Source organism: Macrotis lagotis, chromosome 7, assembly GCF_037893015.1.
Source record: "Macrotis lagotis isolate mMagLag1 chromosome 7, bilby.v1.9.chrom.fasta, whole genome shotgun sequence".
Lineage (NCBI taxonomy): Eukaryota > Metazoa > Chordata > Mammalia > Peramelemorphia > Peramelidae > Macrotis > Macrotis lagotis.
The window spans coordinates 208,675,946-208,691,679 of NC_133664.1; the positions used below are offsets into that span (position 1 = coordinate 208,675,946).

At 37.4% G+C, this 15,734-nt stretch overlaps 1 protein-coding gene across 5 annotated transcripts in view; it reads right to left on the reverse strand.

The window, feature by feature from the left end:
* Positions 1 to 12,377: 12,377 nt before the first annotated feature.
* TSPAN9 (tetraspanin 9) overlaps positions 12,378 to 15,734 on the reverse strand; it is a 240,544-nt gene continuing 237,187 nt past the window's right edge. For all 5 annotated transcript variants that reach the window (XM_074194642.1, XM_074194644.1, XM_074194645.1 and 2 more), the window contains 2 exons: positions 15,506 to 15,589; positions 12,378 to 12,623 (listed from right to left, as the gene is read on the reverse strand). In XM_074194642.1, coding sequence (XP_074050743.1) covers positions 12,552 to 12,623; positions 15,506 to 15,589 — 156 coding nt within the window. In that variant the 3' untranslated portion in view covers positions 12,378 to 12,551. The remainder of the gene's footprint in view (positions 12,624 to 15,505; positions 15,590 to 15,734) is intronic.

Sequence of the window (15,734 nt, forward strand, 5' to 3'; positions counted from 1 at the left end):
TAAATCCTGGATGTAGGGAAGAAAAGAACACTTCTGAGAGTACCATGGTCAATGCCTGTGAAACATGGAAAACTATTGTGTGAGGGAAGGAGAGCAATAGCATGAATGGGAATCAGGGGTGTGTGTGTGTGTGTGTGTGTGTGTGTGTGTGTGTGTTTTGATGTTTTGAGGGTGTGGGTGTATTAGTGGTTATGGAGATGTGTATGTGTGGGTATGGGGGGTATTTTTCAAAAGGAAAGAATTAGAGAAGTGAATCCATATATGGGAAAGAGAAAGGGAGTGATTTAAGATGAGAAGTGACAAACATGAGTGTCTAAGAATGCTAACAGATTGTGTGATCCGGGGAGAAAATGTAAACATATTTGCAAGAGGCTGTTTTGTGTTTTGGTGCTGCCCACCACCATCACCCACACTGTGCAGTGATATCAATATTGGGAAGCCATGCTGACAAGGTCAGAATGGATTGTTTTTATTTGATCTTAATATTTTTCACATAGGAAGAGTGTACCCAAAGGCCACAAACAATCCCATAGCATGAGATGTAAGTGAAAATAATAAGGGCTTGTGAGAAGTCCCAAACAATCATGTTTGAACGCTTTATGACAAGTTCAACTCAATATTGCAAAAAAAAAATGAGATCTAGTTCATTGGATCTTCTTAGACATTTACTAAGGATTGAGTAAATCTGTGAGGAAAAACTGATTTTTCACTAGGGTTTTCAAGAGGACTTCTCCATATCTCCCTTTATTTCCAATCTGCCATGATCCATCCAGATGAGCACAATAGGGGTGACCTTGGTCCCAATGAACTAATCACATTCTCAGTACCTACCAACATTAATTTGTCTGTTTGACCAGGGTGAGAAATGGGTTCTGCTCCATAAATAGTTGAGAATGGGAAGTTCATTTCTACTGCCTTTGAAACTCCTGAGGCTGACTTTTCTGTGGACTCAGGCATGACACTGTTTTAGAACTGTTCACCCAGAGCAAAGAAACAAGTCCTTTGGGAACAATCTTTTCTCTTGGCACTTTCAAGGGATCTCATTGAGAGGTTTATGAAATGACAGACAAGAATCACACAGAATGAAAAGGTACAAGTGGCTTATGATCTGGTGAAGGATGTACCCATGGAAGTGCTGATATACATTTCCAAAGCACCAAAAGGAATTTGTAGCAGAGGGAAGTTTAGTAACACATTCAAGGTTAAACAAGTGGAAGAAGGTCTTATACAATGTCTTATACAAATATCTCATAGAACGAGGACCCTTTTACTGAACCTCCTATTCCCCACTGCCTTCTGGACTAGCCAGATCATATTTGCAATGGGAATTTCATAGAAATTTAGAACTATAAATAATTTGACAATATCTTTAACAATATCTAATCCATTCTCCTTTTTTTACAGCTAATGAAACAAGACAAATAGGTTGACTGATCCTGTCATATTTAAGTATTGTATTCAGTTCTAGGTGCTGTATTTTAGGAAATAATTGGTCACAGAACCATAGATTTAGAACTTGAAAGAACTTTAGGAATCATCTAGACTAATTTCTCCATTTTACAAATGAAGAAACTGAGGCCCAAAATTGTTATAAACTAGAGAATGGTGACTGGGATGCTGATAAGTCTGAAAACCATGAGGATTGACTTTGGAAATCTGGGATGCTTTGCCTAGAGAAGACAGGAAGTAGCATACGTGATAATTCTATTTAGAAAGTTATTTGAAATATGTTCATCTTGAAGAAGGATCAGAATTATCCTATATGACTCCAGAGAGGAGAAATATATTAAATGAACACAGGAGCAGCTAGATGGTACTTGACCAGAAAAGATTCATTTTCCTGAGTTCAAATATGGCTTCAAACTAACTATGTAACTCTGGGCTCATGAGTCACTTTAACCCTATTTGCTTCAGTTTCCTCATCTGTAAAATTAGCTGGAAAAAGAAATAGCAAACAACTTCAGTAATCTCTGCCAGGAAAATCCCAAAATTGGGGCGGCTAGGTGGCATAGTGGATAAAGCACCTGCCATGGAGTCAGGAGTACCTGGATTCAAGTCTAGTCTCAGACACTTAATAATTACCTAGCTGTGTGGCCTTGGGCAAGCCACTTAACTCCATTTGCCTTGCAAAAACCTAAAAAAAAATCCCAAAATTGGTGAGAGATGATAATTTCTTTCATATTAATAGACAATTATTGAGATTAAGATTTTTCACTTTTTTATTCCCTCATTCAGAAATCAATCCCTTATAGGTTATTCAACCAGTATCTGAAGGGTATTGCTGATAGATGAGGTTGCCCAAATTCTCAGGAAATTTGCCTTCCATCTGGGGTAGGAGCTCACTCAATTAGGAGAACTTACAAGGTGAATCTATTCTAGGTGGAATTTCTAACCCACCTTCTTTCATCATTCATTCTTTGGGTGGAGGATAGATTCTTTTACATAGATTGCCCTGGAGGTAGAGTGATCTGATTTGAAATAAGTCTCTTTTTTATGAGTGACATCAGAGTCACCTCCTCAGCTCTTCTTTAGAACAGATCCTCCTCTTATTAGAATATTCATTCTTTCACTAATTATTAAGCTATCAAAATTGATTACCCCATTGGGAACACCCAACATTCCTTTGATTTACCAAAGAAAGTCAAAATGCCATTCTTTTATCAATAATTCAGGAGCCATAATTAATAAAATGTTTAAATACTCAGAATTTATGTCTTTCAAACTTTTCATTTTTACATTGGGGTCACAAAGAGTCAGACATGCTGAACAACAACAAAAATGAGTAATGGTTGTGAGATTGATTTTGATTCAATATGTTAGAATCCTAAATGGAATAGGTTACTTTGTGAGGCAGTGAGTACTCTGTCACCAAAGATATTCTATCAGTATCTGGATAATCATAGCAAAAATTCCAATATTGGAGCAAGGGGGTTTAAGTTGTCTTTTTATTCTGAGATTCCATGTTATGAGAATTCACCAACCCAGTCACATAAGAAAGGGAGGATCAAGCCAAAAAAACCTTAATGTTCTTTATACTGAAACCTTCCATTTTAAGAGGGTGACCTAGAATGATGTACAAAAGTGTGATGGAATAGAAAGAACATTTGTATTTGGCATCCCAGGTTCTTGTTTTGAATTCTGATTGTGCAATGTTATTTCACCTCTGAGGGCCTTGGTTTCCTATAAATAATTAGGTGGGACTAGAGCCCCGATTCTTTATTTTCTCCATCCATAGCCACAATTAATAGCAGCCTACATGTAAATTTTGCATCTAGGAACAACAGTAACCCAGAAATATAGAGAGCATGAAGAAAGGGAAAAAACAGTGACCCTAGACTCAGTTTGGGACTCCAGCACCTACTAGTTGTATAATCTTAGGGAAATTGTTTAATTTGTTTGAACTTTACTTTCCTTAACTATAAAATAGGATTGATATCTCTACTACTTACTAGGGAGGGTTGTTTGTTGTGAGAAAAATGACTTTTAAATCTCAAAGTCTGCATACTTTAAACATAAATTATTATTCCTTACTGTAACCACAAAGTTCTCCTAAACCATCCTTAAATCATCACTATGGTGTGAAGTATGATACAAAAATATGATTAACAAATATGTTCATAAAAGATATTCAGTACATTCTAAATGGAAGCAGGATTCTCAATATTGTGATGCCCACAAGTTGTTCATGTTTGTGGATAACATTTATATGTATTCTTTACAAATATAAAGGGAATAATATTGTGCTAAAAAACTCCAAAATATAGTACAAACTAACTGACCTCTAATTGATTGAAAAAAAATTGATAAAGTATATTGCCCTGATTATGAAATAGGCAGCCTATGGTCTTGATCTATCAATCCTTTATCAAAGACAGGCACTGAAGATGGATTAAGAGACAGGACCAGAACTAGCTAGAAGGAAGACTGGATTTCCTCTGGGGAATTAATATAGCTTATTAATATAACATTATTAATATAACTTTTAAAAAATGGCTTTATTGTTGATTTGTTTTTCATCATAGTTATCCCAAGTATTCCTTCTTCTCTTCCTCTTCAAGACAGCCATCCCATATGACAAATAGTATTTTTTAGAGAAAGGGGGGGAAAAAAGTCAGAGTAATTAATAAATTGGAAAAATGGACAAGGTGTTAACAATTGTGGACTTTCTACAAAGGCTTACTCCACAAAGGGGAAGGTTAGGGGGTAACTTTTCCTCTCTCTTCATTTGAGTCTAACTGGATCTTTATACTTTTGTTACATTTACTGTTGATTTTGTGGTATGCAATTATTCAATTTATATGGTTGTAGTTACTGTATTATGTTGCTCTCTTGGTTCTGTTTACTTCATTTTGTATCCGACTGCTTTTCAGTTTTCTTAATGGGGTATTTTTTTAATCAAATGAAGAATTTTTCCCTAGGCAATTTGCTTCCCTTTTATTGCAATCTATTATTTCTGATCTAGTTTGTTCCAATGATTTCTCTCTCTTCCCTTTAACAATACCAAATAATTCTGATAACTGTTGATTTATAATGTAGTTTGAGGTTTAAGATGTGTTATTCCTTCTTTGTCCCTACTCCTTTTTATCATTTCTACTGACATTCTAGTTCTTTTATTTCTCTAAGTGAATTGTTTTTTTAATCAAATTTTACAAGGAATCCCCCTTGGTAATTTGATTAGAATAGTATTAAAAGTATAAATTAATTTTAGTGGTACTGTCATTTTTATTATATTGGTGCAAACTTGTCTTTAGCACTGAATATTCTTCCATCTATTTAGGTTGTTCTCTATTTCTTTAAGGGGCATTTTGTAATTAAATCTATCTTTGTTATGTATTATAGGAGGTTAATCTTCAAATATTTTTTGTATTTTGAAGTTATTTGGGATGATATTTCCTATTATTGTTTCCTATGTTTTGCTATTTTTATATACAAATGCTATTGATTTTTGAGGATAGATTTTATAGCCTGCAACTTTGCTGAAACCAGTATCTCTATTAGTTGATTGTCTCCTTTTGCTGATTCCCCAGGATTTTCATATTATCACCAAATGGAAAGTTTTATTTTCTCTTTGCTTATTTTTATTTCTTTAACTTCTTTCTCTTATCTCATCACTATTGCTAGTATTTCCAGAACTATATAAAATAATAGTGAGGAGAGTGGGCATATTTGCTTCACACCTGTATTTATTGAAAAAGATTCTAGTATATCCCCATTGTTATGTGATGCTTGTTTTTGTTTTAGATAAATGCTTTATGTTATTAAAAAAGGACCATTCAGTATACCAAAGCCATCATTAAAAAAGACAAAGGACCTACATGTAGAAAATGTTTATAGCAGCTCTTTTTGTGATGGCAAAGAAATAAAAATTAAGAGAATACCCATCAATTGGGGAATGACTGAACAAGTTGTGGTATATGAAAATGAAATACTATTGTACTATAAGAAATGATGAGCAGGTGGATTTCAGAAAAACCTGGAAAGACCTATGACTTCAGACTGAGTGAAGTGAGCAGAACCAGGAAAATACTGTGCGATGATCAACTGTGATAAACTTAGCTCTACTCAGCAATACAATGATACAAGACAATTTCAAGACTAATGATGGAAAATGCCATCAATATCCAGAGAAAAAACTATGGAGTCTGACCACAGATCCAAGCATTCTATTTTCATTTTTTATTGGTTTTTCCCCTTTTGTTTTGTTTATTCTTTCACAACATGACTAATTGTAAAATGTTTAACATGATTGTATGTACATAATCTATATCTGATTGTTTGCCATCTTGGGGAAGGGGGGGAGGAGAGGGAGAAAAATTTTCAACTCAAAATCTTTTTTTTTAAAATGAACATTGAGGGGTGTCTAGATGGCACAGTGGATAGAGCAATGGCCCTGGAGTCAGGAGTACCTGAGTTCAAATCTGGCCTCAGACATTTAATAATTACCTAGCTATGTGGCCTTGGGCAAGCCACTTAACTCTATTGGCTTGTAAAAAAAAAATGAACATTGAACAATTGTTCATGTACAATTTATACTAGATTGTTTGCTTGCCATGGGGTTGGGAGGAAAAAAGGGAAGGTGGTAGAGAAATATGGGACTCAAAAGCTTCCAAAAGGATGAATGTTGAAAACTGTCTTTGAATGCAAAAAAAAATAGAGTTAAATAAAGTGGAGAAGAAAGAAAATGAATATTGAAAACTCTCTTTATATGTAACTGGAAAAAAATTAAATACTTTTTACAAAAAGACCATTCATGCCTATATTTTATAGGCTTTTTAGCATATAAGTGTTCATACATTGTTAAAAGTTTTTTTGCCTTTGTTACAATGATAGTGTGGTTTGATGTGTTTTGTTCATAATATGATCATGTTAATTGATTTCCTTGTATCCTTGCTATGAATCCCACTTCATCAGAATGAATGAAGACTGTTTGACAGGATTTTATTTAAAAATTTTGAGTCAATGTTTATTATTGATATTATAAAGTACTTTCAATGATCCCAAATTTCTCTCCTAAACACACATAAAACCTCCTATCTTATTCAACTCTAACATTTATTACTATGTGTAAGGTACTGAGGACACAGAAAAAAAAAGATGAAATCCCCTGTCTTCAGAAATCTCAGTGATTTGAACCAAGTAACACATGGTGCCCCTTATACCAACAGATGGATAACTCAACTTTCCTTTTACCTATGAGGTCATAAGACCTAATAGATATGGAGAACCTCACAGGCTGGAAAGGAATGAATGTGCTAGGATTTGTACCTTTGGAGGGGATCCCCATATCAGTTTGATCACATATCCATTGCAGAGTACCTTAGACCATTTTATGGAAATTCTTGCTTGATATCATCTAGTCCCACCTGGTTTCTTCTGAAATACCAAGTAGGCACATGCTATGGTGCAGGGAGGGTTGTGTATACTATACACCTACAAATGGGTATATATATATATATATATATGGATATGGATGCATACATATGAATATAGCTTTGTCACACTATGTGGGGAGGAATATGTACCTACTAAACTCACCCCCTGACATGGAGTATGGGATGCATGTTTTGTCCAAAATGTTGAGAGGGATTAGAAAAGATAATGGGAGCACAGACACATCTCTTTAGTTTAAGATTATTTATTTCTGTAAGTCAAGCTGATACAAAATCCCCAGTACAAAGGCTCAGGTAGGAATTGCATAGAAAGAGCTGAGCACCAAGGGTCATATAGGAGCCCCAGGGTAGATGCAGAGGCAGAATGAAGAGTACAAAAGAGCCTGGAAGAAATCAGACTGGAGGGTCCTGCCCTTCTGGCCATCAGGCAGCAGGACTACCTGCCCCATGATCTAATCTGAATCTGGGTTTGCAAGGCAGTTCCTTAAAAAACACACAGAAATGAAGGGGGCTCTCTGAATTCTTATCCACCTAGCACCCCTTTTTCATCTTCAGGAACCTTCAAGCAGGACAGAACTGAGGCTTTTTGGTAGGTGCTTTTATCATGATCTGCTACTCCTCCGGTAACATCTTTAAATACCTCATCATGGTAGAAGACAACCCAAGGCTCTCAAAGGCTATGCTAGCAAAACAGAAGTACAGGCAGAGGCTAATCTAGTGGAAAAGCCCTAGGTGTCAGCCCAGAAATGGATGCTTTTTTTTATCAGCTGTCCAGAGACCAGCCTGCTGAAATGGGGAGAAAGGCTCCACATTGGAAAACTGACCAAGAAGAGATATGTTTTTCAGCCACAGCAGTCTATGAAACTGTGTGTTAAAGCATGGAGGTTTGCACAGCTGGAAGTTGTGCTTATGCCTTGAAAATACAAGCCCTTAAAAAAAAATCTCCCAATGCCTCAGAGGATATTCATGGCCCTACTCCAAACTGCTCTGCAGTCATGACGTCATCCCCCAACTTCCCAGGGATGTGAAGAAGTTTGCACAGAAGAGATGGCCACCAGAGTCATGACAATAGCAACCTGACAACTCCATTCCTAAAGACGGTCCCTATGGTATCTCCTCCTCCCTCTGAATCCTCCCCACAAGACCAGGCTCTTCATGCAGAGGGCCCAGTCCACAGTGTGGATGGCTGGTCTGCCCCAGGTGTATGTGATCACCACACTCTGTAAAGAGTGACAAGGCTTTCCTGTTCTGCTCTGGGGTTCAGCCCAATTGGTTTGAACTCCACAGGCCCACCAGTAAAGTTAGATCTGATCTTCACTTGTGAAGAAGAAATTCCATAATAACATATATATACTTGACTAAATTCAGTGAAAACACAGGATACCCAAAAGAAGGAAATTCCCCAGAGAATAGGGGCCACCACTTATGGGAGAATTCTTAGCACTCAGAGAGAGGTCAAGAAATATCAAGCCATGTGGGGAACACACTGTGCTGTAATTTTGACTCAAATTATCCATTTTTATTTAAAAACATGCTAAAATGTGGCATTAAATAACAAAAGCTGGGCAGGAAGGAAGAAAAGCACAGATAGACCATTGTAAGCAGAAAAGTGCATTAGAAACCAACAAGCCTATTTTCCCTTACTGCCCCCATGGGAAGGTTGGGGGAATTGGAGAGGGTGGGAAGTGAGAGTCATCTATTGCCCAATGCCTCTTTAGGAAAATCCTACAAGTTGAAATGAGTTGGTAAGGAGGATGGGGATCCTCACCTTGAGAAATATTGCTTTGTTATGGATGGAAGGGAAGAAGGAAGGGAGAGGAGGCTGAATGAGAGGTAAAAAGAGGATGCACTTGGGGAGGCCGAGGGACATGCCACTTCCCTTCCTGCTGCTGCATCCCTGTGTGTTAGCATCTCCACTCAAGCGTGGTCAGGGGGACTAGAGAGGGGAAAACACATTGGTTCTTTTAAGCCACTAATACTTCAGAGGTCCAAGATGAGGCAAAGAGAGGCTGTAGAACTGGAGATCTAAATCCAGTGCAAAGTGGGATGTGTTTTAGGTTGGGGTTGGCAATTGTACAAAAGATAGGAACCTCTCTGGGGAATGGAGGGTAGTGCCAGGGGAGGGAACTCGAGTACTGACTCTCCTAGCAGGGCAGTAGTGGCAGTGTTATGCCTGCCATAGACTGCTGAACCCCTATTCTAAAGAGTTCCTTGCTCTAAATTTTGAATCTTTTTCCCCTACTTACATCTCACCCTCCCCTTCCTGGCCCTCCTCCTTGGAAAGATACAACTTAAATAAAGCTGAAATGTTTTGGTGAAATGTTAGATCTTCATTAGACTTAAAACTCACTCTGGGACCTTCTGAAATCACTTATTCCTCTGGGTTGTCTAAACAACTCAAATACTATTGATTAATTTACTTATTTATCAGGGTTGGGAAGGAGAAGCATGGTGGGGGCAGTGCTAAGTTTATAAATGCCACCTACCAGAGCTGACTGAATCAACTCACATCTTTGGCAAAAGAAATTAGGTATTCATTCCAAATTATCCCATAGAGTAATGCTCAACCCAGCACCACTGACCTCAGGTGGTATCATTTGACTACTGGTTCTGAGGGGTAGGCAGCATGGAACAATCCACCTGCTTGAAGAAGCAATGAGAGCACCTATCCAAAGGGAATGTGCTCTAATGTAGACTCAAAAACCAGCTGAATAGCTATGCTTAGAGAGACTTCAATGAGACAAACACTCAAAGGGAGAAAGCAGACAAGAAATAAACAAAGAGAGTGACTATGGCTGCTGACAAGCCAGAAAAAGACCCATGGAGCCTCCCAGAAAAAAAAAATAAATTTAACAGCAAGGTCCAATGCCACCACTTCTCTAAGCATTCTTGCTGCTGAAGTTAAATCAAATTAAAAATTTGATCCCATCCCATGCCCAAAACTTAAGGTACACCAGATCCCATCCTATGCATCAAAAACCAGTTCATCAAAGTCTCTGTGTCATCTCTCATCAGGTTGAATAAGTTGCTTGAACAGGTTGCCTAACTCATTACCAGGGGGGAAAAAGAGGCCAAAAAAGCTAGTAATGGAGGTATGAAGAAGAGTAAAGACAGTGGGTAGGGAATGGGGGGGAGGGGATGGGAGGGAACAGAAGGAGAGGGGAAGGAACAAGGGGAGGGGGAAAGAATAAGGGGAGGTGACAAGTGGACAGGGGAGGGGACAGGCATAGAGAATAGGGAACAAGTGGAGAGGGTAGAGAATAAGGAGAAAAAATAAAAAATTTAAAAAGACAAACACAAAGGAATTAGACCTTGCCATTCTTGGTTTGATGGTGAGGGAGTAATCTCTCTATTAGCAGCATCTTTTATCATTGCCATGGTATTTTGTCCTAAAGAGGATACGACTCCTACACTCCACCTTTGAGAGACCCCATCACCACTAACACTGGCAAGCAAATTGGGGGGAAGGGGAGGGGGGAAGAAGGAAGCTTTGGCCAAACCAGAACATTTGCACTCCTGGTCCCAATTTTTATGACGTTTAAAGTAAACCAATGGTCAGGGATTTGTTGGTTGTGCTTACATTTCTCAGGTAATATAAAGGAAAGATAGATGGAAACTCTCACTAACTTGGCCCTACTGTGTGAACCTATGAGGAACCCTCATAGGAACTTGATTCTGTGAGATTCTCAGACTTTTCTTAGGATTGATTATTAGAATTAGGGGTAGGGAGTTGTGCTTTGCTGAGGACAAATTTTCCACTAGTCTCATATATATATGTATATATATATATATATGTGTGTGTGTGTGTGTGTGTGTGCATAGCTTTACACATTACAAATTGGGTTTTACTCTTCTGAATTGTGCTGTTTTGTTTTGTTTTGTTTTTTAATGGATGTACATAGGTTGTTTTTAGCTTTTATTTTGTATTAATTCCTCCTTGGTTAAAGATAGGGGATGGAGAGGAGAATGTGTTCCAGGATTATGACTCCATTCTACCAACCCACAGGAGGGAGACTAGATTTTTGATAATGTCAACTCTAGATTTCCCAATCAGCCTTGGGGGAATTAACTCACCTAGTCATCTATCTGGGGAACCAAAGATATGCTTAGGGCCCCATTACCTCAGAGAACAGATTCTGAATCTGTCTGGACCTCATGTTTGTCAAGTAAGGGAATTGTTTTAGGTAATTTCTGAGTTCCCTTCTAACACCTCCATCTGTCCTTTCCTTTGTGAAAAGCAGCAATATGTGAGAAATGCAGAGGTATATGATCAAGAGTTCTTACAGGAATGTTTGGGGGAAGAAAAAGGGAGGTCTGGGAATTTGATGTGGGAATGACCGAATGGAGTGAAGGGAGAGTCTCCCATGCCAAAGATGGTTGGGAGGGAAGGATAAAAGAAGACAAAGACATAAAGACAGAAGACAAAGACAAAAACAAAAACAGCAGCAGATATATTCTAGCTCAGGCCATAGTTCCTGGTAAAGAGATTAGCAAGAAATACTGCAAGCTCCCTATTATCTCCTCTAGTCCCCTGTTCCCACCCAACTCACAGCATTAGTTCTGTCTTTCATTGGCACTGAATTTTCTTTGCCCCCTGAACTTCCTTCACTTCGCAAAAGACTCCAAGCCCCAGAGAAAAGTCCTTGAGAGGGCCATGGACCCCCTGTCTTGCCCTTCACAGAAATGAAGGAACTGAGCCCAATCCAAGCTTTCTCAGCACAGCCAGTTAATCTCATCCTCTAGATATTGCCAAAAAAAAATCTAGTACTTCTTTACTAAGGTCCTCCTAAGTGTTACACAGTGTGTTTTCCAGATTAAAACCAGATGGATGCCCTCCCACCCATCACTACCCACCCCCCCCAACCAAAAAAACCAAGAAGTCAAAGAAACCAATATAGTAAAAAGTTAAAGATCAGAAACCTAACCCTACAGTATTTGGGGAATACTGATCCCAAATGATCAAAATTAGGATAAAATAAAATGATAAAAAAGATACATCATAGGGTACAAAATGCCTCAGAAAGAACATTGCCTGGGGCCCCTTACTTAAAATGGTTGGACCTCCCTGGCCCTCCCTCCCATTAAGTGTTCCAGGTCTCTGGACCAGAGGTGGGGCGAGGTGTGATTATTTGCAGAAATAGAAGAGGCTGTGTCCCTTGAAAGGGCGCAGGGAAGTGAAGAGGAAGAAGCCCCCAGCAATGATTGAAGTCTGCCTCTTCCTCCCCATCCTCTTCCCCATGGGTCAGGCAAAGTGTCAGTGCGTAGAAGGGCAGGAGGTAAAGGAGAGCTAAGGAGGGATTTGGTGTCATATTGGAGTTTGCTCTTTTAGCATCTCCCATCACTCTACCTTGTCCTCTCCCCATCCCTCCATCTTCTTTGGCAAAGAAACAGATGTGGATGCAGAAAAGTCCCACCCCCCCACCCCCAACACACACACACAACTTCCCACCTCCTGAAGTTTCCTCCCCACTCTCCCTACCCACCCGGCCCACCCAACAAAGAAGTCTATGGATGATTCAGGAAGGGTAGGGGCATCGATGTGTTGGACAGGAAGGGCTGGATTATGCATAGGAAGGGATGGCAGTCTGGTGTTCAGGAGGCTACAAAAGCACAATTCTTCCCTGGTGTAGACAGTATGGATGGCACTCCCAGCCAGTTGACTTAAGCATCATATTTTTTACCAGTCCGGTGGATATGCTGGAAGAGTGTCATGGAGAAGGCCATGCCTAGAATCTAAAAGACAAAAATGAAGGATGATCTAAGATTGGACACATCCATCAAAAGCAAGGGTCATGATATCTTATGTCATAAATCAATATAAGATCAAAATAAATATATGATTTACTCATGAAGGTTGATATAATAAGAAAATTAGGGGAGCATGGAAAAATCTGTCAGGTCTGTGGATAAAGGAAGAGTTTTTGACCAAATAAGAGCTAGAGAGGATCATGGGATGTAAAATAGATAATTTTTGATTATATGAAATTTAAAAAGCTTTTGCACAAATAAAACCCATTGACAAAAATTAGAAGGAAAGCAGAAATCTGGGGGGGGTAGATATTTTTACAGTAAATTTCTTTTTTTAAAGAAACTTTTAAGTTCTCATTTCCCAAATAGGTAGAGAACTGAGTCAAAAATTTATAAAAATAATTCCACAATCAATAAATGTTCAAAGGATATGAACAGGCAGTTTGCAGAAAAAAAAATCAAAGCTATCAATACTTACTTGAAAAAATGCTATAAATCACCATTGATTAAAGAAATTCAAATTAGAACAACTTTGAGGACCTACGCCATACCTCTCAGATTGGCTAAAATGACAGAAAAGGAAAACGACAAATGCTGGAAAAATAGATACACTAATGCTTTGTTGGTGGAGTTATCAACTGGCCCTAAAATTCTGTAGAACAATTTAGAACTATGACCAAGGGACTATAAAATTGTGTATACATTTTAACCCAATAATACTATTATTAGGTCTGAACCCCAAAGAGATCAAAGAAAAAGGAAAAAGACTCATAGGTACAAAAATATTTATGGCATCTGTTTTTGTGATGGCAAAGAACTGGAAATTGAGGTGATATCAAACAAATAGGGAATGGGTAAACAAATTGTAATATGATTATAATAATATACTATTGTAATTTAAGAAATGACAAAGGGGTGAAAAAACCTGAGAAGACTTATATGAATTGAGCAAGTGATATAAGCAGAACTTGGAGAACATTGTTCACAGTTAACACCATTATTATGATGATGATCATCTTAAGTAGACTTTCTGTAATTTCTCGTGTCAATGGTCTGATCCTGAATCTCTCTCTCATAAGCCCTTCTCTTTCTATAGACAAATGAAAATTATGGTGATATAATGGTTGGTTGAGTTTTTGCTCACTGAGTGATTTTCTTTTATTTTATTCTTGAAATTTAATCATTTCATAGACTTCACAAGGATAAACCACTTTCAGTTAACATTGGACAAATCCAACATTATGTATCTGTTGTTGGTTTTTACTACTGCTTTAACAAAGGTCTATTTATTCCAAAAATATTTCTGTAACTCTTATAAAATCTGTTTATCTTGTACTCTGAGAATATCAATCTTTTTCCCCTTTTGGACAAAGAAAAGTTCATCTTTTCATTGTTATCTTCATTCTGGAATTTCCTTAACATTATGGATTTTTTTTCTAGATAACTTTTAGATCCATATCATGCCAATAGTATATATTAAGACTGTATTGTAAAGTTATTAAAATGTTCTAAATGTATTTCCTTTTTTTATTTAATTTTTACATTTTAAAAATTTATTTACTCAACACTAAAATAGTCTTATTGTAAGAGTAAGCATAATCCCCCCTCCCCCCTACAAAAATAAAAAAAAAAATCTCATAAAAAATAAAGTGAAAGAAAGAGAAAAAAAATTGTACTTCAGTCTGTGTTCAGATACCATCAGATCTGTCTCTGGAGTTAAATGTGTATTTCCTATTAAATTTTTGCTTCACCCTTCCTTGGTTCCAGTTAGTCTCATAATTCATTAGCCTCTTTCTCCCTGAGAATTATACTCAATGATTTTCATTTGGAGAAGACCAAGGAACATGGAAGTACTACCTTTTATTGACTCAATTTTAGCTATGGATTCAAACTCAAAAGCCTTCATTTACCCTTAATGTTCATTAAGTACTTGACATCTGTTGGTTCTAAATGACCTTTTGATATCACAAGGTAAATTTTCAGTGGAAATATGAGATTAATATTTTGTTTTGGGACAACTCTCTATTTGACTTGAAAACTTGTTCTGTTCCACAGTGATGATGATACATTTAATATTAATTGACTCTCCAGAATATACTACCTTTTATATTAATTGTCTTTGACAATGTTTTGGTGGCATATTTTAAAATGGAAAAAAAATCTAAGATTTTCATTATTGTCAATTTCATTTATTTGCACTACATGACTAAATGTCATGAGTGTGGAACTGAGTCAAAGGCATTGTGATAATCAATAAAAGAGGTAAAAAATTTTATGGCACTTTCAAATGTCTTGTTCAATAGTCACTGAATTGATAATGAGTTGCTCTTTATACCCCTGAGACTTTTTGGCACATTTTTTTTTGCTCTTGAATCAAGATATTGATTTTCTGAAAGTGTTTATAGATTTTTTGAGAGATACAACTGAGAAAGCTTTGTATAAAGTACATAAACATGTAATTGGAAGGGTCACTGGTATTCTCATCTTTTTGGTAATGGCTTTTGTTAAGAATGATGGAATCAGGTTTGCATCTAAGAGAAAGCTGATAAAACTTTTTATTAGTAATTTAAAGCCCTCCTGTGAAGTGTTTGGGTAAATATAATGCCACCATCATCACAATCATCCTCTTCCTCAACAATGGTAACTATTAAGACCTAAAGCTTACTGCTTGGATCACATAGGCACTATTGCTATCTGTTAACATATATCTGAAAAACAGTTATCATTTTTAGTTTTTTAGAGATTAGAGTTTGGAAATTAACTTTCTAAAATATTTGGGAAGAAAAGATAGCCAGTTTCTCCTAAGTCTATTGTGGTCTTCTACTCTAGGATGGAATGGGAATATGGGAGGAAAAGCTATACCATACCTGCATGATGAGAATGCACATCCCCACTGTGCCCAAAACGTGCTTGTTGTCATCAAACCATGTCTTTACCTTCTCATAACATCCCTGAGAAGAGAGAGATCCAGATGGGGTCAGGTTACATCAGCTGGCAGCTGGATATAAGTCCATTACTCAGCTCTCTGACTCATTTCCTTTCCCCTTGTCCCTTCACCCACTTCTTTTACTATTTCTCCCAGTATCTCCTCCTATT